Below are 21,105 nucleotides of genomic sequence, written 5' to 3'. Positions count from 1 at the left end.
GTCTGTGCACAGATCTGTACAAAATTATGTTAGTGCTGCCTTTTTATGCCACACATAAAAGTGCAAATAAGAGAGCAAAAGTGTCCCTTTTTTTCCCTCCACCCCCAGTGTTTTTGCCAGGGTGGTTTGCTGTTGCTTCCTAATCTGCTCATCAACATTCATGTTTTGTTTCTTTTTTCAAATGGTAATAAAATCATCAGGACAGACACACATTCTCATAAAACGCTTGCTGCTGGCCATTTCCTGTGGGAAGCAGGGAGGCTGTTGCAGGTGTTTGATTTGCCACAGGTTAAACAGATGGATGGAAGTATATTGTTGATGGCAAGGGTGGGCGTGGGGGATGGGTTGTAGTGGTGGGGTGATTTTGTTTGATTATTTATGGAGACCAAATGAACAATATCTCGTAGCTCCTTTTTTTTTACAGCTTCTTTATAATCATGGCAGATACACTCCAGCAGGTAAACGAATGAAGGGACTGTACCTCTGTCTTTTCTAGCAGTGCAGCAACATCCACTGCACGTAAAAGACCTCCAACAGTTTCTGAGGAAACTGACTGTTGTTTGAGTCAGGATTTTATGAACTATGCCGAAGCATTTAATTGGGACTCACTTGTCAGGTTATAATAGCTGACTGCATTCTCTTTTCTGGGTAATATTCATGCACATCATTGTATCAGACCGTCCACAGCCTCAAATTAATTAAAAGAAGTTCTGTGACCTGAAATTAAAAATCCATGTTTATGACTTTGAATTTCCAAATACACCTGATTGCTAACTGAGTAATTGAAACAGTCACTGTTGCTGGGTAAACAGTTTTGTAGAACTCTTGAATCATTCGTTGCCACATTACATACTGTCAGAGTCAGTATGAGTATCTTTGTCTGGGTTGAAGGTCTTATTATGCCAGTGTCTATGGAAAATTGTAAAGCTTACGTTGCACTGTTTGAAATGTTAATTCTTTACTAAAATTGTAAAGCTTTAAATTTAGCCTACAAAAGACTTTCAAGAAAATGTAGTTATCATTTTACCACAACAAATACAAGACCACGTTGCAATTTAATATAACTTGTCAGATAAAGATCAAGCAAGTATGTAGTGCTTTATACACCTTTGACAGGGTCTTTTCCTTAGTGGTGAAATTTCAATTTATGATCATTGACCTTAGTCATTTGCTGTTGGAAGGAGGCCGAGGCTTGGAAATTAGAAATTAATTTAGTCTATTTAATTTTTTCCTGGTCAACATAAAAACTGCAAATTCTGGTTAAATGTTTGAGCTTGTATTTTCTACAGCAGCAGAGCAAGCAGAAGCTTGAGCAGATAAAGGATCTCTGGGGTTCTGGTAACATTAGCTGTTAATTTAGGGCCACCTTGGCTTGTCAGCTTTTCTAGTCAAATAAACTTGATTAATTGCAACAGAGACAAACAACAACGAGGTAAACCCACAGAAAGTCAGTTAAAAAACTTCAGCAAACTGGATATGAATTTCTTCCAAGGAAAATGCTTAATGCATGAGATTTTATTAGCCAATGTAATGGACTAGACAATAGCTTATGCAAGCTGAAAGATGGAAAAAAAAAAAAACTCAAAAACCATAAAAACAGTTTTCTCATTAGCACCATTTTTTTTAAACTATGACAAGATGTTTGAAAAAGGAAAAGAAACATTGTTATTTTTAATACAGAAAGATAACCAAATAGTAACTGTACCACTGCACACTCCACTGCCTTTTTTCTTCCAAAAAGCACAAGAAGATCCTTTGTTCGACTCTCAGCCGGGGATCTTTATGCATGGAGTTTGCATGTTCTCCCCGTGCATGCATGGGTTCCCTTTGGGTACTCCGGCTTCCTCCCACAGTCCAAAAAACATGACTGTTAGGTTAATTGGTCTCTCTAAATAGCCCTTAGGGGTGAATGTGTGTGAGTGTGTGCATGGTTGTTTGTCCTGTGTGTTGCCCTGCAATGGATTGGCGACCTGTCCAAGGTATACCCCGCCTCTCGCCCGTAGACGGCTGGAGATAGGCACCAGCTCCCCCTCGACCCTGTACGGAAGCTGGGATAGAGAATAGATGGATGGTTTAGGCTGATGATTGATTTTGGATTAATGGGATTGATTACTAGCCTTCTTGAAGCTAATCCATATAATCTTGAATGAACTAAAACATTTTCTTAAACACCATGCAAACTTTTGTACCTTCCTTCTTTCATTATGTCAATATTTATTAAACCAATTAGGCCTTACAAAATAATTGTTGACAAACTGCCGTTTATGTAAAAAGGTGTTTTTCCAGCTATAGTCTCTCTAAAAACATAACGTTGCATTATTAAATTTATTCCTGTGACCTTTTTAAAGCTCCAGTCTTCTTTGGTTTATTTGCATTGAACATGCACAATTATGCTCTAGTTTTTTCACCTACCCTCTGATTTGCCCTTGTCATCTTCTTTGGGTTTGACCTCTTAGTTCTGGCATCACTTGATTCTGGCAATATTTGCCTTGAAAAGCTCAATAAGCTCTCTATAGATGTGAAGTACTCTGCTCATGTCATGGTTATGCACCATAACAGATATGAGAAGATTGGCAAAAGGACCAGCACAAATCATCCCAGCAGCATGCAATTCAAAGACGCATAGACACAAAATTTGACAAAAACTGAATAATGCTAATTCAAAAGGGTCTCGCTAATGTGTTAGCAATCACATAATTATGAGTCAAATGGGGCATTGGCCCTCTGAAGCTTACCTTTACTTGAACTTTTAACTTAACTTAAATGGCTGAGAAGAAAATTATGTAATTGAATTTGGACCAATATGGATTTCATATCACCTTCTATAGTTTGTATTGTAAAGTGTCCAAAGAAAACATTGGCAGTAATTTGGTACTTTAGGAATAAAAGAGCGGAACTAAGAACTTCCCCTAATTATATGATCACATGATTTCTTATTAGACTATACATGACACGATACATTTGATCTGATTATGACCAAATGATTGGAATGGACTAAAAAAATGTCAAACGACTTGAAATGAATTTTTACTAATTTAGATTCTACATAACTGGCCAAGAATTGGACCAGTTCATATGATATTTATTGTAATCTGGTTACAAAGAAATGAATTTAAATGGTAAACGGACTGAGGGCCTGATCTTCAAAGATCTCAAAAAAGGGCACTAAATTGCTTGTGCAAAAAAAAAGAAAGAAAACTTCACATGCAATAAGTGGGCATGTTGCGCGGATTTTCAAAGATTGCACGTGTAATGGATAACAGCTGCAAAAGAGGTGCAGACAGCCCTATTTAAATGAGGATATTGCATGTGCTACTGGCTGGCTGCTACTGCCCCCAACAGAACTAGAGGGAAAGAGGGAAAGCCAACAAACCTGTGTTGCTTGAAACATGCAGGGGTTGTTGTGCTGCATCATTATAAATGATATAGTTGCTGATTTTTTTTTCCTTCTGTTCCTTTCTACACCTGCTTTTCCGGACTGTAACAGTTAGTTTACTTTTGTCGTTGCTATTCACAGCAGTAGGTTTGTCATCTCAGCGTTTGTCCTAACAAGATTATTTCCCCTCTCTGTTCATTTGCGCAAGGTACCTCTGAGTGCATAATTGTGCATGCAGAAGACTGAGATTGAATTTGTTCTGCGAGAAGATGCTTTACATTTGTGGTCCGGATGGACACAGTGAGGCAAAGACTACATCTTGCTTCACCTTTAAACAGAAGTTTGGATAAGAGGCCACTGTGCAGGAGGGCAGAGCTGTGTCCAAAGTAGAGCGTGCCCTTCGCCATCGGTGCACACATGGGGCAGCTGTTCTAGGCACGCACAGCTCACAACACAGCTCACAACAAATTGGTCAATCAATAATAACAGGATAAAAGACATGTCTGTCAATTAATGTATCTCATTAATTGATCTATAAGTCCTTTTCACACACTTGCCATGTTCTTTTTCAAATTTTTTTGAGAGTATATGTTTGAAGAGTTTGGAGTTTTTCATAAACAGCCACAATATTTAAGCCTCACTGTAATATTAGCAACATAACAATAGTTAGTTGTAGGAGTTGGAAATCTGCTACAACTAACAGTTTAAACATAACTGTCTTGCAAAGAATTTAAATTGAACATTTATATATGTAAAAATAAATGATTTACAGGGGTTGGACAATGAAACTGAAACACCTGGTTTTAGACCACAATAATTTATTAGTATGGTGTAGGGCCTCCTTTTGCGGCCAATACAGCATCAATTTGTCTTGGGAATGACATCTACAAGTCCTGCACAGTGGTCAGAGGGATTTTAAGCCATTCTTCTTGCAGGATGGTGGCCGGGTCACTACGTGATACTTGTGGAGGAAAACGTTTCCTGACTCGCTCCTCCAAAACACCCCAAAGTGGCTCAATAATATTTAGATCTGGTGACTGTGCAGGCCATGGGAGATGTTCAACTTCACTTTCATGTTCATCAAACCAATCTTTCACCAGTCTTGCTGTGTGTATTGGTGCATTGTCATCCTGATACACGGCACCGCCTTCAGGATACAATGTTTGAACCATTGGATGCACATGGTCCTCAAAAATGGTTTGGTAGTCCTTAGCAGTGACGCGCCCATTTAGCACAAATATTGGGCCAAGGGAATGCCATGATATAGCAGCCCAAACCATCACTGATCCAACCCCATGCTTCACTCTGGGCATGCAACAGTCTGGGTGGTACGCTTCTTTGGGGCTTCTCCACACCGTAACTCTCCCGGATGTGGGGAAAACAGTAAAGGTGGACTCATCAGAGAACAATACATGTTTCACATTGTCCACAGCCCAAGATTTGCACTCCTTGCACCATTGAAACCAACGTTTGGCATTGGCATGAGTGACCAAAGGTTTGGCTATAGCAGCCCGGCCGTGTATATTGACCCTGTGGAGCTCCCGACGGACAGTTCTGGTGGAAACAGGAGAGTTGAGGTGCACATTTAATTCTTCCGTGATTTGGGCAGCCGTGGTTTTATGTTTTCTGGATACAATCCGGGTTAGCACCCGAACATCCCTTGACAGGTGTTTCAGTTTCATTGTCCAACCCCTGTATATAGCACTTTTCAAGTCGTACCGAGCACTCAAAGCACTTGTATGCTGAGAGAACCCGCACATGCAGAGAGAAAATATTCAAACTCCATGCCGGAATTCTAACCTGAGACCTTCTTGCTGCAAGGAGACAGTGCTAAATTTGTGTATACATCAACGTTTTTAACATATGCATAACACTCATGCTGTAAAAAAAACTAAGTAGTCACAACATATTCAATGAACATAAGGAAGTATCTTAGAGAGTCTGGTAGGGTTTAGCAATGCGCTATTGAGCCCCTACGGATTGTAAGGTGGAGCCTTTGTGGCTATGGCTTGTCACCAATGTATGCAATCAGATCCAATCCCACTGGTATTCAGGTTTGAAGGCATAGTGAACATATCAGACTCTATGTTGTAATGTGCATGGCAATTTAAGCCTTTTCTGTGCAGCCCAATGCTCTGTTGGAAAGGAAAAGACTGATAAGAAGTGTTTTGTTATGTGGGGGTGGGGGCAAGCTTGATCTGTAAAACTGCAGGCTTTCAAAGCAGAACATACCGATGTAACAAAATGAGCAGTGTTACTCACTTTACCAGTCCGTATTCTTGATGGTATGGCTGGTCTGCATATGCAATCAATTTAATACAATATTTATTTAATACAGTCACAATAAAGTTGTTTCTTTGAATCTATTTTATCCCAGATGAAACAAATAGATAAACAAAGGTGGAGCAATAGCCATTAATTTCTTTGCACTAGTTTTCACACTGCTTGCATATATTACTGGCACAGTTTTAAAAATAAATAAAAATTGTCACTATAAATTTGGAATCAGATCTAAGTTGACTAGATGCAATAGTATAAGAGGTGGTACGTCATAAATCATCAGAGTTTACAAACATCAAGATTTTGGGAAAATTGAACAGAATTAAAAAATGTGGAAAAAAAAATATGACTTTTACGTGGCCTTCTGTTTGGTCAGTGTGGCTTCATTTCTTTATACTGAGTTCTAATTATAGGCCAGTTTATTTACAGCTACAACCAAGGCACGTCTGCACATAACAGTTCATTTGTGATGGCCCAGATATAAGAAATAGGTGTACCAGCCAGAAAACATCTGGGATGTTGCTATCAAAACATTTTCCATAATAGGATATGTCTTGGATACATATGCAGCTCCATAATGGGCAACATTAAAAGAAATGGGGTAGCATGATTGTGGTGAAGAATCCCAGACTATGAGTGTTTATGCAATGTCTGCTGGATGGAGAGGTGACAGTCAGAGGCAGATCTGTGACTGGATACTCAAATTTGCGTTCTACAAATGTATTCAGAAGGTCACAATCCTGCTGCTCTGCAGCAACCATCCTCATTTAAATTTAATAACAACAGCTTTATGCAAAATATGAGACAGTAAGAGGCAACAGTAGTTGGATGGAGAACTCAGGGTGCCTCATCTTTGTGTGCTTTGGTGGCTTAGAAGTCAGCACAGCAGGGCATACTATTATGGAAATGATGTGATCAGAGTGAAGATTTTGTATGGATTTTATATTTTTATTAATCTATTCGGTGGTTTCTTTGCAATATTTTATCTTAACCTGGAGTGGTCCCTTTATTTCTTTTTACTGTGTTGTATGTTGACTTTGGGTTCCTGCTTTGTTGACTACCAGTCACATCCCTGATAATTCCACAGAGACAAGATCCTTGTACTCTTGTTCAATGCATGATTCTGACAATGTTCATTTTGGACCAGAACAAATACAGAAACATGCAAACATCAGGGTTTCAAGTTTGAAAAAATGAAGTGTAACTCTCAAGTTTTACTTCTAAAAATTATTAAGAAAGAAGAGCCTTACCTGTATTTCTGTGAATTTTCATTGGGTGTGTATGCCTTGTGCAATACCTACAGCTTTGACTAAACACTCAACATAAAGTTGTAGACAGCTGTTCCCATCTCAGTACCTTATTACTCAATTTCCACAAACTGTACACTTATCAGTGTGAAATAAAGCAGAATCTAGTAGTATTTGTAAAATCAATTACATGTAAAGATAGTCAAACAGAGCATACCCAGCTAAAGGGACTGTAGATGAAACACCATTTACATAGCACCATTTATCTGTCAGTCTGCTTGACCACATTTCATGAAATGTTGAATGTTTTAGAATGGGATTTTGGAAACAGCACAAGATAATTGTTTTTTGATACACTGGTATCAGATGGAATATGTTTTTACCACTGATTGACATATTTTAAAGCCCTAAAGTCAAAGTTGAAGGGTAAACTTCACAAATAGCCCTAATATCAACATTTTGTGCATGAGTTAAGAAAGACAATTTGCAGGGAACAAGGAACCATTTCTCTAACATTTTTTTAGAAATATTTTAAGTGGCCATTCTCAAGCTAATTGTATTTTTCTTTTTCTTTGAAATGCTTTGTTGCTTTGTTAATGGTCAGAATGGCGTATACTTGATAGCAGTGTTTCACAAATACCACTTTCCAGCCCATCTCTCTCCCTTTAATCCAGTCAAAAAAAAAAATAATTATACTATGATATAGCCAAATATTTTATTAAACATGGTTTTGTATTTGAGGCATTCTTAAGACAAAATCCGCCGAGGCATCAACGGGATTCAAGCAAATTGACTGGATTGTTAAAACTAGAAAAACATTGCCAGTTAACTAAAATCGAAAGGCTAGGCTGAAGGTCATATTCAGTAACTGACATTGGGAGCAGCATATCTTAGTAACGTTTTAGTTCCAACTGTGAGAATCAGAATTAGGTAGGTCTCATCCATCAGACTTTTTATCATGAAATTGACCCATCGCCAGCATAACAGTGGCGTACCCACGTTGATGAGACCCTTTCCTGGTTGGGTTCCGGCATGGAGGAAATAATTTCCACATTACGTTCTGGCAATCTTGTCTCCGAGCCGCAACCATCACAAAGAAACCACGCCCAAGTAACACGGACAACAGCAGAGGTAAGGGAGCCACGCCTCTCTCCACCTGAGATGTTCAGGGGAGACTCAGACCAATGTCGAGCTTTTCTAACTCAGTGTGAAATTAATTTTGAGCTTCAGCCGTCATCCTTTCCCACTGAACGTTCCAAGGTGGCGTTTGTTATATCTCTGCTGGCAGGAAAGGCAAAACAGTGGGGAACTGCTGAATGGCATAACAGGTCTGCATCTTGTAATCTTTATGAAACTTTTTCCAAGGAACTCATTCGAGTGGTGATCGGCCTGTCTCGACCTATAATTGACTTTCATTTGTTGGCTGCAGAGCCGTTGGAATGAGGTAGCACAAATGGATGCATTCCTGAAAGGATTAAACGAAGACATCAAGGATGAGCTAGCGACCCGTGACTATCCTTCTTCCCTGAAACAACTCGAGGATTTGGCTGCTCGCATTGATATTCAGCTGGCAGAGAGAAGGAAGGAGAAGCGCCATGAGAAGGGTCGCTCATCATTAACTCAGGTTTCTGCACACCGGTATGAGAGAAGGAGTCGGTCACCTCTCACTGAGGAAAATGATAATTGTGAGCCCATGCAATTGGGCAGAACCAAGATTACCCCTGAGGAGAAAGATTGTCGGAGAAGATTCAAGCTCTGTTTTTATTGTGGAGAGAAGGGACATTTAGCACTCAGGTGTCCACTAAAAGGACAAGCTCAGCAGAGGAAAGGAGGTCTCTATTGAGCCGAAGTCAACTATCTGCCTCCTCCTTCTTGTTTCCTGCCCATTTTCAAACCTCTTCTTTGACTCTCCAGGCGGCCGTGTTTATTGATTCAGGAGCAGATACTGAATTCATGGACGAAACATTTGCAAATCAGAACGGCATAAAACTTATTCCGTCAGCTGACACAAGAAACGTGCTAGCTTTGGATGGTCACAGCATGAACAATTCACATCTCAGGACGGAGGAGATTACCTTAACAGTTGGAGGTAATCATCAAGAAAAAGTAACTTTTATGATCATTAATTCACCTGAACTTCCTGTAGTCCTAGGGGCCTCCTGGTTGCAGAAACACAACCCTCACATTGACTGGAAGAAAAAAGAAGTTCTGGGTTGGTCTGAGTCATGTTCCGCTGACTGTCTTTGTCTGCTGCTACGGAGATCAGTGTGGAGAATGAGGTTGAGGAGACATATCCGGATTTATCCAAGGTACCGCAAGAATACCATAATTTAAAGGAGGTTTTTAATAAAATCAAGGCCACAGTTCTGCCACCCCATAGACCTTATGATTGTGCTATTGAATTGCTTCCTGGCACATCACCCCCTAAAGGCAGAACCTATTCATTGTCTGGTCCAGAGCACAGGGCCATGAAGAGTCATGTTGATGAGGCATTAAAGGCAGGGCACATTCAACCCTCTTCCTGTCCTGCAGGTGCTGTGTTCTTTTTTGTTGGGAAGAAGGATGGTTCATTGAGACCATGCATTGATTATAGAGGCCTTAATGAGATAACAGTTAAAAATAGATATCCCTTACCACTCATGAACACAGCTTTTGATCAGATCCATGGAGCCAAGATATTTTCTAAGCTGGATCTAAGGAATGCATATCATCTGGTCCGAATCAGAGAAGGAGGTGAGTGGAAAACGGCTTTCAATACGCCTACGGGCCATTATGAATACAAGGTCATGCCATTTGGACTTACTAATGCTCCTGCAGTTTTTCAGTCATTGATCAATGACGTTCTAAGAGACATGGTGGGTCAATTCGGATTTGTTTATCTTGATGACATACTGATTTATTCTCAAGATCTGGAAACCCACAGAAAACATGTCCGAGCTGTTCTCCTGCGTCTTCTCCAAAACCAGTTGTTCATCAAGGCAGATAAATATGAGTTCCACATAACTACCACTTCCTTTTTGGGCTTCATCATTTCCCCAGATCAAGTGCTTGTCGACCCCTCTAAAGTTAAGGCCGTATTGGAATGGCCTGTTCCAACTGATCGCAAGCAGCTTCAAAGATTTCTGGGCTTCGCAAACTTGTATAGTAGGTTATTAGAAATTACAGCCTGGTTGCTACTCCCCTAAACGCTCTTACCTCTTCCAAGGTGAAATGTGTGTGGAATAAGGATGGAGAGAAGGCCTTCAATAGGTTAAAGGAACTCTTCACGTCAGCTCCAGGGTTACGGTCTCCTGACCCAGAGAGACAGTTTATTGTGGAGGTGGATGCCTCAAGCACTGGGGTCGGAGCTGTATTAAGCCAAAGAGGTGAGGATGATCGTGTTCACCCATGTGCCTTCTTTTCAAGGACTCTGTCATAGGCTGAGCGGAATTCCGACGTGGGAGACAGAGAGTTATTGGCTGTCAAGTTGGCATTGACAAAGTGGAGACATTGGCTGGAGGGGACTAAGGAGCCGTTTATGATGTGGACTGACCATAAGAATTTGGAGTACCTGAAATCAGCAAAACAGCTAAACCCCAGACAGGCTAGGTGGGCTCTGTTTTTCGGTCGTTTCAATTTCTCCCTGTCTTACAGGCCAGGGAGTAAAAATGGCAAACCTGACGCCCTATCCTGGATTCAAGAGCCTGAAGAATCTCAGTCTGCGGGTGAAGAGGAGTTTATCCTTCCTGAAACCGTCAGGTTGTCTGTGTCCCGAGTGGAGGTGGAAAGGGAGGTCCAGGAAGCCATTAGGGATCTGCCTATCCCACCATCATGTCCACCTGACCGCTGTTTTGTCCCTGAACGCCTTGTGCCTAAGGTACTGGAGTCTTGTCATTGCTCTCGTTTAGCTTGTCATCCAGGAATCAGCAGAACCATTCAGACAGTTCGAACTCAGTTTTGATGGCCATCGCTGGTCAAGGATGTCAAAGACTTTGTTGCTGAATGCACTCAATGTTGTCGAGCCAAGCCTTCTCGTCGCCCCCCTGCGGGGTTGTTGCACCCTTTGCCAATTCCCCCTCGCCCATGGTCACATATTGCGATGGATTTTGTGACAGGTCTACCGGTTTCTAATGGTCACTCTGTACTACTAACCATAATTGACAGATTTTCAAAGATGGTTCATCTGGTGCCGTTGGAGAAGCTTCCATCTGCTAAGGAGATGGGTGAGATATTGACTCGAGAAGTTTTCAGGCTCCATGGAATCCCAAATGACATTGTTTCCGATAGAGGACCCCAATTTGTGTCACGTTTCTGGAAGGAGTTTTGTTCTTTGTTGGGAATTTCTGTTAGTCTTTCCTCAGGGTTTCATCCTCAGTCTCATGTTGTGTTTGGTTTCCAGCCACCCATGTTTTCAGCTCAGGAGAGAGAAGCTAATGTTCCGTCCGCCCAAGCGGCTGCCCTAAGGTGCCAAAGAATATGGAGAAAGGCCAGAAGATCAATGATCAGAATGTCACTGGTTCAGTCAAGAATGGCCAACCGGAGACGGATCCCTGCCCCTAAGTACCAGGTGGGGCAGAATGTTTGGCTCTCTGCCAAGGACCTCCCATTAAGGGTAGAATCCCGGAAATTGGCACCCCGCTTTGTTGGACCTTTCCCAATCTCTAAGATCATCAACCCTGTCGCTGTACGACTGAGATTACCCAACCCATTCCATGAGGATTCACCCCACGTTCCACGTTTCTCAGGTCAAGCCCTTCGTGGAGCCCCGACTTGAAGCAGGTTAGTGACTTTTCTGATCCCTGCAAAATCTGGAGAGACTACAAGTCACTAATCCCTCTTTCTGCCTCAGTGATTCCTGGAAGCTGTGAGGAGTGTTACCTGTGTGACGTTTTCCTGTGGCTGAATAAACCTTTTAAACTTTCAGTACTGTGTCTGGCTGAATCTTGGGTCCGCCTTTTTCTGATTCATAGCATAATTAGGTAATGTACACATTAGATCAGTGCAAAGTGCTTCCAGTGACAACATTTACTATTTCCTGTAAGTTCAAGGTTCAATGTTACTCTATTGATACATGTAGCTGGATTTGTTTTGCTGTGGTCCAAAACATTCACAAATTCATACATCTTACCAACCCCAGAACCATTCAAATGAATATAACAGTACTCAAAGTGCTCCAAGCTCCATAAATCAAATCAAAGCAGGACACAGATGATAAAAGCAAGACTTGAAAATAAGATAAATATGTGAAAAATGAAATCTTTATAAAATCAACGAGTAAAAAAAAAAAACATAAAAGTGAAATAATCTTGACTTAAAAAAATCCATTAAAAAAATGCGTTAAAAAAACCATTGAGATCCATTGAGAGTGGCAGTATCATTTCAGCTCTAAATGGCCCTAAAGTTTGGGACTAACAGAGGGAAGAAGCTGAAACTCTCTGTAAAAGGGGATAAAAATCATCACTAAATACAGAAGTGGCAATCCGCTGTACCTGGCTGCTGTACTGGGATGCGACTGAATGTTGGGGCTCCCCAATCAGTCTAGACGACAGTTACACAACCTGCTGAAGGGAACTCCTCTCTTCCAGAGTTGTAGGACCAAACCATGACACATAGGACAAGGCTAAAATGAATTTGATAAAGCACAATAAAAAGGGTCAAAATGGTTCGGTCGATAATAAAATGGCAGTTTCCTCAAGCAGAAGAGGTCCTGATGTGACTTTTTGCACACTGACTCACAGTCGACTTCAAAATTCAATTTGTCATCTAAACAGTTCCTAATGTATTTGTAACAGTGCACACTCTCAACGGCTTGATCTTTATTTAAAGTGACTTTGTGCTTGACCTAAAATCAATAATCATATCTTTAGTCTTATCAATATTAAGATGAAAGGCAGTCTTATGAGACTCCTCACACTATTTCACAAAGTCATTGATTACTGGGCCATGGCTGCTTTCGTTTTCTTGGAGCAGACTAACAATCACAGAATCATCAGCGTACTTTATGATGTATCTGTCGTTATATCGGCCCTGACACTTGAAGTACACTTGAAGTACATTTAAAATCTGAGAGACAATTAATTACTGTCCATCTCTGTCATGTTCCAGAATCCACCCCAGTAAACTATTGCTTAAATCAAACAGTTCATGGAGCCTTTTGATTAAAATATGAGGTTGAATTCTATTAAAAGCTGAGGAAAAATCCACAAATAAAAGCCTGGTATGTGCCCCATTAAAACCAAAGTGTTTAAAAAAGCAGGTTTAGCAGAGTGGTTTCTGATGGCTTGCAATAATTTTCATACTGGACCAAGGTCAACAAAGTTTGTTTGAGGCTAGTTTTATTTCTTTCCCCAATACAGATTTGTACTTTTGCATTGCTTGCAAAATTTCAAGTTTTAATTAATTCCTTGCTCAATGCAGATCAAATATAATTCCCTCTTTAAACTTATGTGATTTCTTCTATAGACAAGACTTGACTGATTTGGAAACCCATTGCTTGTTGTTTGGATAAAGTTTAACACTTAGCAGTCGCGTACACCGGAAAATTATATTCCTTCAAAAGCTAATATAGAGCATGTTACATTCACCAATGAGTCCAAATCATCACCACACAATTGTTTAAACATGTCCCAGTCAGTACACTTAAAACATTACTGCAAAGAGAGAACTGATTCCTCCCCAGACCTTTATATCCCTGATCTTAGGCTTTTCTCTCTTCAAAGCAGTCTTACAAGTGGGCAGCAGATGCATCTTTGGTCAGCAAATGTAACAGAGTAAATGTAACAAGTTACTCCCCACCTCTGGGGCAGACCAATAAGGTTACAGACTTTTAAACCTGTATATAAGATTGTTTAAATAGATATGCAAGCATTGACCGTTTAAATAGGTAACTCATAGGGTTGCTCAATATTAAGGAAAAAAACTATACTTTGCTCAAAGTGGCCATAACAATATCGATTTAAATTTTTTGACATTTTCTTTTTGCAGAATTACTCAATGTTGCCACCACCAAGTGAGCTTTTTTAACATTAAACATACAAATCAGCTATAGGCATTACGGCTGTTAAAGTCCATCCAGCCAGTTGGGGTTAGGGTTAGGATCACCTAACCCTTTTGGCCCACATAGAAAAGGGTTATGTGTGGTGGAAAATTAATATTGCACATCTCTGTAAACACAGCATTTCTATGTTGACACATGGGAGTAGCAGCATCATGCTGCTGGTATACTCTTCAGCAGAGAAACAAAAGCTGTTCAGAGTTGAGTTGCATGGCACACTTTTCAGATTTGTATTTACAGTATCTCGTAAAAGTAAGTACACCCCTCACATTTTTGTTAATCATGGGATAACAATGACAATATGACACTTTGATACAATGTAAAGTAGTGAGTGTACAGCTTGTATAAAGGTAAATTTGCTGTCCCCTCAAAATAACTCAACACACAGCCAAAATGTCTAAACCGCTGGCAACAAAAGTGAGTACACCCCTAATTGAAAATGTCCAAATTTGGTTGACCAACTGAGGCCTGTTCTGAGTGAAAACTATTTGGTGAAACTGTTGTAAAACCGCTCTTGGCCACCGTGCTGCAGCTCACTTTCAGGGTGTTGGCAATCTTTTTCTAGCCAAGACCATCTTTATGTAGAGCAACAATTATTTTTTTCAGATCTTCAGAGAGTTCTTTGCCATCAGGTGCCAAGTTGAACTTCCAGTGACCAGAATGAGAGAGTGTGAGAGCGATAACACCAAATTGAACAAACCTGCACCCCATTTACACCTGAGACTTTGTAACACAAGTCACATGACACAGGGGAAGGAAAATGGCTAATAAGGCACAATTTTTACATTTTCACTTAGGGCTACACTCACTTTTGTTGCCAGCGTTTTATACATTAATAGCACTGTTACACAAGCTGTGCAATGACTACTTTACATTGTATTGAAGTATCATATCTGCAGTGTTGTTCCATGAGGTAAAGGTGATGCATCTAAATCCAGAAGGTACCCAACTTTCTCTGTCAATGCATTTTGTCTAGTTTGATCAAATACCAGGGTGTTTGTTGGTGTATTTAGAGACAGATCTTTTGAGAAAAGACTATGACAGGGTGAGAGGTGTCCGGAGACACTGCTATAAGTCAAGCCACAGAGGGGCAGTGTAGAAAAAGCCTCTTCACTCGTCGCCATGCTTTTTACATACAAACTGAACTTTTTTGACAACAGATCATTAAATCTAAGTTGTCTGATATATAATATTCCTACAACATCAGAATTTATATAATATTTTGTCCTATACTCAGTAAGATTTTTTTTTTCAAAAAAATGCTCCTTTAATAGCTGTAAAAAAGACCATAAGTGTTATCTACCCTAACATTAAAAAAATATTAGAGTAATGTAAGTTTACAGATGAAATCATCAGTATTGCCTCATCACTGCCCACACCGATAAATATTTGGATAGAGTATAAACACTTCAAAGGTTTTCATTCTTTAAAAATTAAATTGATATTTCATTGAAGTGTAGGAAACTAGCAAACTTCGAAAATTTATGGTTTTCAGCAAACTCAAGTCTGTGGTAAAGGAGGGTAGCTGCACTGTATGGCCAAGCCTTTCATTGACTGATTCCTGAACCTCCCCCTAACAAAATAAAATGCACGACAAAGGAAAATCGGACTTATAGGTTTGAAAAGGCATGCTGATACAAAGAAAAATTGAGATTTTCGGTTTTACTTGTGAAAAGGTTTTTTGATGCAACAAGTGTATCTGGGTTGCAATGAATGTCTTAGGTATTTAAGAGTAATGATCTACCAATAACTTTGTGAATCATAAGACATACATTTATTAAATAATGTCTTTATTACTTGACAATTTCTGTCCTAAATTTCCAAACAATGTATTTGTTTGTTTTTTTTATTAACAGAAAAACATGATTGGATGATACAGATGCCGTCCTTTCAGGACACTACTTTATCATAATTCAAATGCAGCAAATTTTAGTATTTTTTCATGCATTTCCTCAAATAGTTATGTTTGTATCAGTCTAATCATACAAATATTCTTAGTGAAAAAATATATACTTCATAAGGTTAAATAAAAACATCAAAATGCTGTATTTGTCTATGTTTCCACAGGTAAGCAGTAGGATGGTGTCTGGAGAGGCAGGAGGGCACAGCTACTTGGTGGCATGCTGGCAGCCCATCCTGATCCTGATGCTGGGCACTGTCCTTTCAGGTTCCACTACTGGCTGCCCTTCAAAATGTGACTGCAATGGCCAGGAGCGTTCCGTTGTCTGTCATCGAAGAAGGCTGGCAGCTCTTCCAGAGGGCATCCCTACTGAAACAAGATTACTAGACCTCAGCAAAAACCGTCTGAAGACTCTGGGGCCTGAGGAGTTCATTAATTACCCTCAGCTGGAGGAGCTGCAACTGAACGAAAACACTATATCATCCATCGAGCCCGGGGCTTTTAGCAACCTAATGAACCTTCGAACTCTAGGCTTGCGCAACAACGAGCTAAAGCTCATTCAGCTAGGAGTGTTCACAGGCCTGACCAATCTCACACAGTTGGATATAAGTGAGAACAAAATTGTAATTTTGCTTGACTATATGTTCCAAGAGCTGTACAACCTGAGGTCTTTGGAAGTTGGGGACAATGACCTAGTCTTCATATCGCACAGATCATTTCATGGTCTCAGCAATCTCGAAAGCCTCAACATTGAAGGGTACAAACTGAGCTCAGTTCCCACTGATGCCCTTAGCCATGTTCATAACCTGTTATCACTTCGATTACGTTATCTGAACGTCACTGACATAAGGGACTTCTCCTTTAAAAGGCTGTATCGACTGAGAGTACTGGAGATTGCTCATATGCCTGCCTTGAATATTATGGCCTCACAAAGCCTGTATGGACTTAACCTCACATCATTGTCTATCTCATACTGTAATCTGTCTGCCATCCCCTATGAAGCCATCAGTCATCTCAGATATCTCCGGTTTTTGAATCTGTCTTTCAATCCTATTCATACTGTTGAAGGAAACCGACTCTTTAGTCTACAAAAGCTCCAGGCATTTCACTTAGCTGGCGGAGAATTGGTGGCTATTGAGCCTTACTCTTTCCGTGGACTCAACCACCTCCGTATTCTTAATGTGTCAAGAAATAGCTTGAGCACCCTTGAGGAATCTGTTTTTCACTCAGTGGGAAACCTGGAGACCCTGGCTTTGTATGAAAACCCTCTGGCTTGCGACTGCCGCTTGCTATGGGTCTTCCGCCGGAGGTGGAGGCTTAACTTTAACAAACAGCAGCCCATTTGTGCTTCACCTGAGATTGTGCAAGGAAAAGAGTTCAAAGATTTCCCAGACGTACTGCCTCCTGACTACTTCATATGTCAGAAATCAAAGATTGTGGATTACAAGGTTCTGGAAAACCATGTGGATGAAGGAACTACTGTTCATTTCACTTGCAAGGCTGAGGGTGATCCCGCTCCAGTGATAATGTGGCTATCGCCCAAGAAGGAGTACATTACTACAAAGACTATGGGGTCAAGACTTTCTGTATCCAGAGAGGGTACACTGGAGGTACGCTATGCCCAGATCCAGGACAATGGCACTTACACGTGCATTGCAAGCAATGCAGCTGGCAATGACACCAAAGCTGCTCACCTTTTTGTGCACAGCTACTCCCCGAATTGGCCCCACCAGCCAAACAAGACATTTGCTTTTATTTCCAACCAGCCCAGTGATGAAGGTGCTAATGTGACCAGGACCACAGTTCCATTCCCATTTGATGTGAAGACACTTATCATTGCTACTACCATGGGCTTTATCTCTTTTCTTGGCGTGGTCCTCTTCTGTCTTGTAATATTATTCCTCTGGAGCAGAGGGAAAGACAACACAAAGTCAAGCATTGAGGTTGAATATGTGCCACGTAAAGAGGACACAGAGGAGGCCAGTCCAACTGAGGCACCTGTACAATTCAACATGAAAATCATGTGAACTCTTAAAGGAGGTCATGTAAGCTTACAAACTGCAGTCAGGATGCATACTGTTCTTGTCTAAAACATGTAATCCGTTTGTGAGCAATAGCACAGCAGCAAATGTATCTAGACACTATACCTTTGACATTTTGTTTAATTCAGGGACTGAATCTTTAAAAATAAATGTTGGACATTGCTTCAGATTTCTGTACATGTATGTACTGTACAATATGTTAACATGCACATAATTACATGATTTCTGTGTGGTACCAAAAACAGATTACATATGAATAAAGCACAGTTACAGTATATGACAAGCAGATTACTACAGTGAAGAAGTTGAATATTATTTTGGGTATATTCTTTGTTTCTGTTGGCTATTTTAAAGTTGTTAAAAGCACAGCAACCTGTTATATGAGCCCATACTTTCTTGCCTGAAATACTGAGATCAAAGCAATCTTTTTTTTGTTTTTTCAGTCAAAGGCAAAGTACAACACAAGAGCTTTCCTTTTAGGTTGCCATATTTTTTTTTACAAATTATACATGTACTTTGAAGAAATAGACCCTACAATTGCAAAAAACAAAGACTAAAAAAGTACTTATGGCTTTCAGTAGTGTAATTTCATATAATAAACAACATACAGCGGTTTGTTAATTATGGACAGAACAGTCTGTCAACAGTGGCCTTTCCAATATTTTTCAAAATCATTTAATCAGTTGATTAAAATTGCTCCCATCTCTCTCAAAAGGTGAGGCATTTGGCTAACCTGGTGACGTTACAGTTGAAAGTGTGCATGTTACCACACTAGATGAGAAAAAAATAACTTTCTGCTCCTCTCTGTCAGCAAAGGAAGATTGTCATTAAATGTATTTAAATGTTGTGATATACATACCTTTTCTGTATTTTATTCTTCCGTGTATATTACGCTATTGCATAATAGTAATGCTTTTGATAGCTGTGGGTTTTGAGCAATCCAAAGAGCAGAGTAAAATATTCAGTAAACATGTTTTTGATGTATTTAACTGAAAAAGGGTGTAACTGCTTTTAGCACACAACAACACTCTTGAAAATATTCTGAGTAAAAATCTTTAAAATACAACAATGTTGATTTGTTCCTATTTGACTGTTTAGATGTCACCACAAAAGGTAGTGACATTATTTACTTGTTGCCTTAAGAACCAATTTTCCAATTTTCTCCTAAGCAATACTCAATATTTATATGTAATATGGAGTTACAGGTTTCATAAGGATTTTATGTTGTCCAATTTATTTCACAGTCAAGGTCTGCTCTTAAAATAATGAGTTCATTAACCTCTAAATACATGTTGAAAAGCGATGGGCAAATGGAAATTCTATTAAAATAAAGGACATTTTATACAACAGGCTATTTATTTTATACTAAATGGGTAAGAATGAAAAATATATGGTACTGCAAGTAATTTTCAGAAAGGTAATTGCCTCAATAAAAGGCTCACTATGAGGGAACACTTTTAAAATACCTTTAAAACATGTCATTTGTGTAGTATCTCTATGTTGGCATATGCAAGTGAGGTTTAAATCTTTACATTTTTGACATAAATAATTATGCATATTTAACCAAGAAATGACATGTTAATGTTTTGAACATGTTGTTGCAAGGTCTACGGTACTTTCAAAATGTATTTGACCTCCAAGCGATTTATTTTGCTTTTTATTCCCGTAACATTTACATTTCAGATTATCAAACAAATTTTAGTATGAGCACATTCATAAAGACATTTATCCAAATCTACCCAATCTATGTGAAAAAAGTAGTAGTAGCAAACTTAATAAATCTGGGTATAACCACTGGCGGCAACAATTTTCATCATGTTTTAGCGATAACTGGCCATCAGACTTTCACATTACCATGAAGGAATTTTGGCAGACTTTTCTTAGCAAAATTGTTTTAGTTCACATAGGAGAGCTTTTAAGCATGAATGTGTTATTTAAGGTTAAGTCACAGCATTCGAATTGGATTAAAGTCTGGACTTTTACAACGCCACTTTAAAACATTCTTTTTTTTTAACCATTCATTGATGGACATTGTCTAATCCATTGGCACTTGAGCTTGAGCTTAAGGTTACAAACAGATGGCCTGACATTTACAATTTAGATTTTCTGGTAGAAATAAGAATTTGCAGTTCTATCAGTTGCAGCAAGTCATCCAGTGTTTATAGCAGCAAATCAACCCCAGACCATCACACAATCATGAATCATTATCAATGATCTTAATAGAGGCATGTGAGGCCATAGGCGTTCTTTTGAGACCCCCTCATTGAGTTATTAATGTAATATTTGGAGCAATCCTGGTAGGCTGGCCACTTTGTTTATTCATTAAGGCTTTCCCCAAAGCCTTAGAAATAGTCCTGTAACACGTTCCTAACTGACAGACGTCAGTGACTTTAATGTTGATCTATTCAGGTCTTTTAGCCAGCCTCATTTTGTCAGGTTTAATGTTAGTGTTTTCTTGATTCCAAATGTTAGACAGTAATCAGGCCTGGATATGGCTATTGAAATTCATGTAAACTTTGCAAAAAACTTGTTTAATTAAATTTGTTATATTCAAACAAGGGGACACCTACTTTTTCACATATGGTCAGATTGGTTTGAATAGGTTTTCTCTCTTAAATGAAATGTTTGTATTTGTTCAGGTTATCTTTGTCTGCTGTTAAAATTTGTTTGATGATCAGAACATGATAGTGTGGAAAAAACTTTCTGTAGCAATGGAAATCTTTCTCGAAGAACTGTATATCCTATGTCCTTGCTGAATATTACACTATTATATAAGTGAGATTTGTAAAATATGCTGAGACACAGTTTGAAACTTTAAAAGAATTACTAAAAGCTACAACACAATGTAGGGAAATACAAAAATAATTCACTACACCGTTCATTAAAGACTGTTGGTATTGATGTGGTTAGAGAGTAATATTTAATATTTTATCAAATAATATTTCGGTCTGTTAAGGGTTGTCCTGTGAATACCAGCCCAGTAAGGCGGTGGTATTAGAACAAAATCAAAAGGGTGAGCCAAGCTCTGACATTATTGAACAGAAAACTCTGCAAACATGGAATAAATTCACACAATTTCTTAAAATACAAGAATTTACTAACAAAAATAGGTCAACTCAAAGTCAAACATATTTCAATCAACAAACTCTTTACTATGCTAAAACAATCCAACTAAACCACCAAGCAGAATTATGAAGACTAATAGGCTATGTACAATATAAACAAGT

At 39.3% G+C, this 21,105-nt stretch overlaps 1 protein-coding gene across 4 annotated transcripts in view; it reads left to right on the top strand.

The window, feature by feature from the left end:
- lingo1b (leucine rich repeat and Ig domain containing 1b) overlaps nucleotides 1-19,225 on the top strand; it is a 42,464-nt gene extending 23,239 nt beyond the window's left edge. For all 4 annotated transcript variants that reach the window (XM_047364135.1, XM_047364137.1, XM_047364133.1 and 1 more), the window contains one exon: nucleotides 16,004-19,225. In XM_047364135.1, the coding sequence (XP_047220091.1) occupies nucleotides 16,016-17,863 (1,848 nt within the window). In that variant the 5' untranslated portion in view covers nucleotides 16,004-16,015 and the 3' untranslated portion in view covers nucleotides 17,864-19,225. The remainder of the gene's footprint in view (nucleotides 1-16,003) is intronic.
- Nucleotides 19,226-21,105: the final 1,880 nt, after the last annotated feature.

This window comes from Girardinichthys multiradiatus, chromosome 4 (genome assembly GCF_021462225.1).
Source record: "Girardinichthys multiradiatus isolate DD_20200921_A chromosome 4, DD_fGirMul_XY1, whole genome shotgun sequence".
NCBI lineage: Eukaryota > Metazoa > Chordata > Actinopteri > Cyprinodontiformes > Goodeidae > Girardinichthys > Girardinichthys multiradiatus.
Note: the sequence above shows the minus strand (reverse complement) of the source record. Positions and strands in the feature narration are given on the sequence as shown.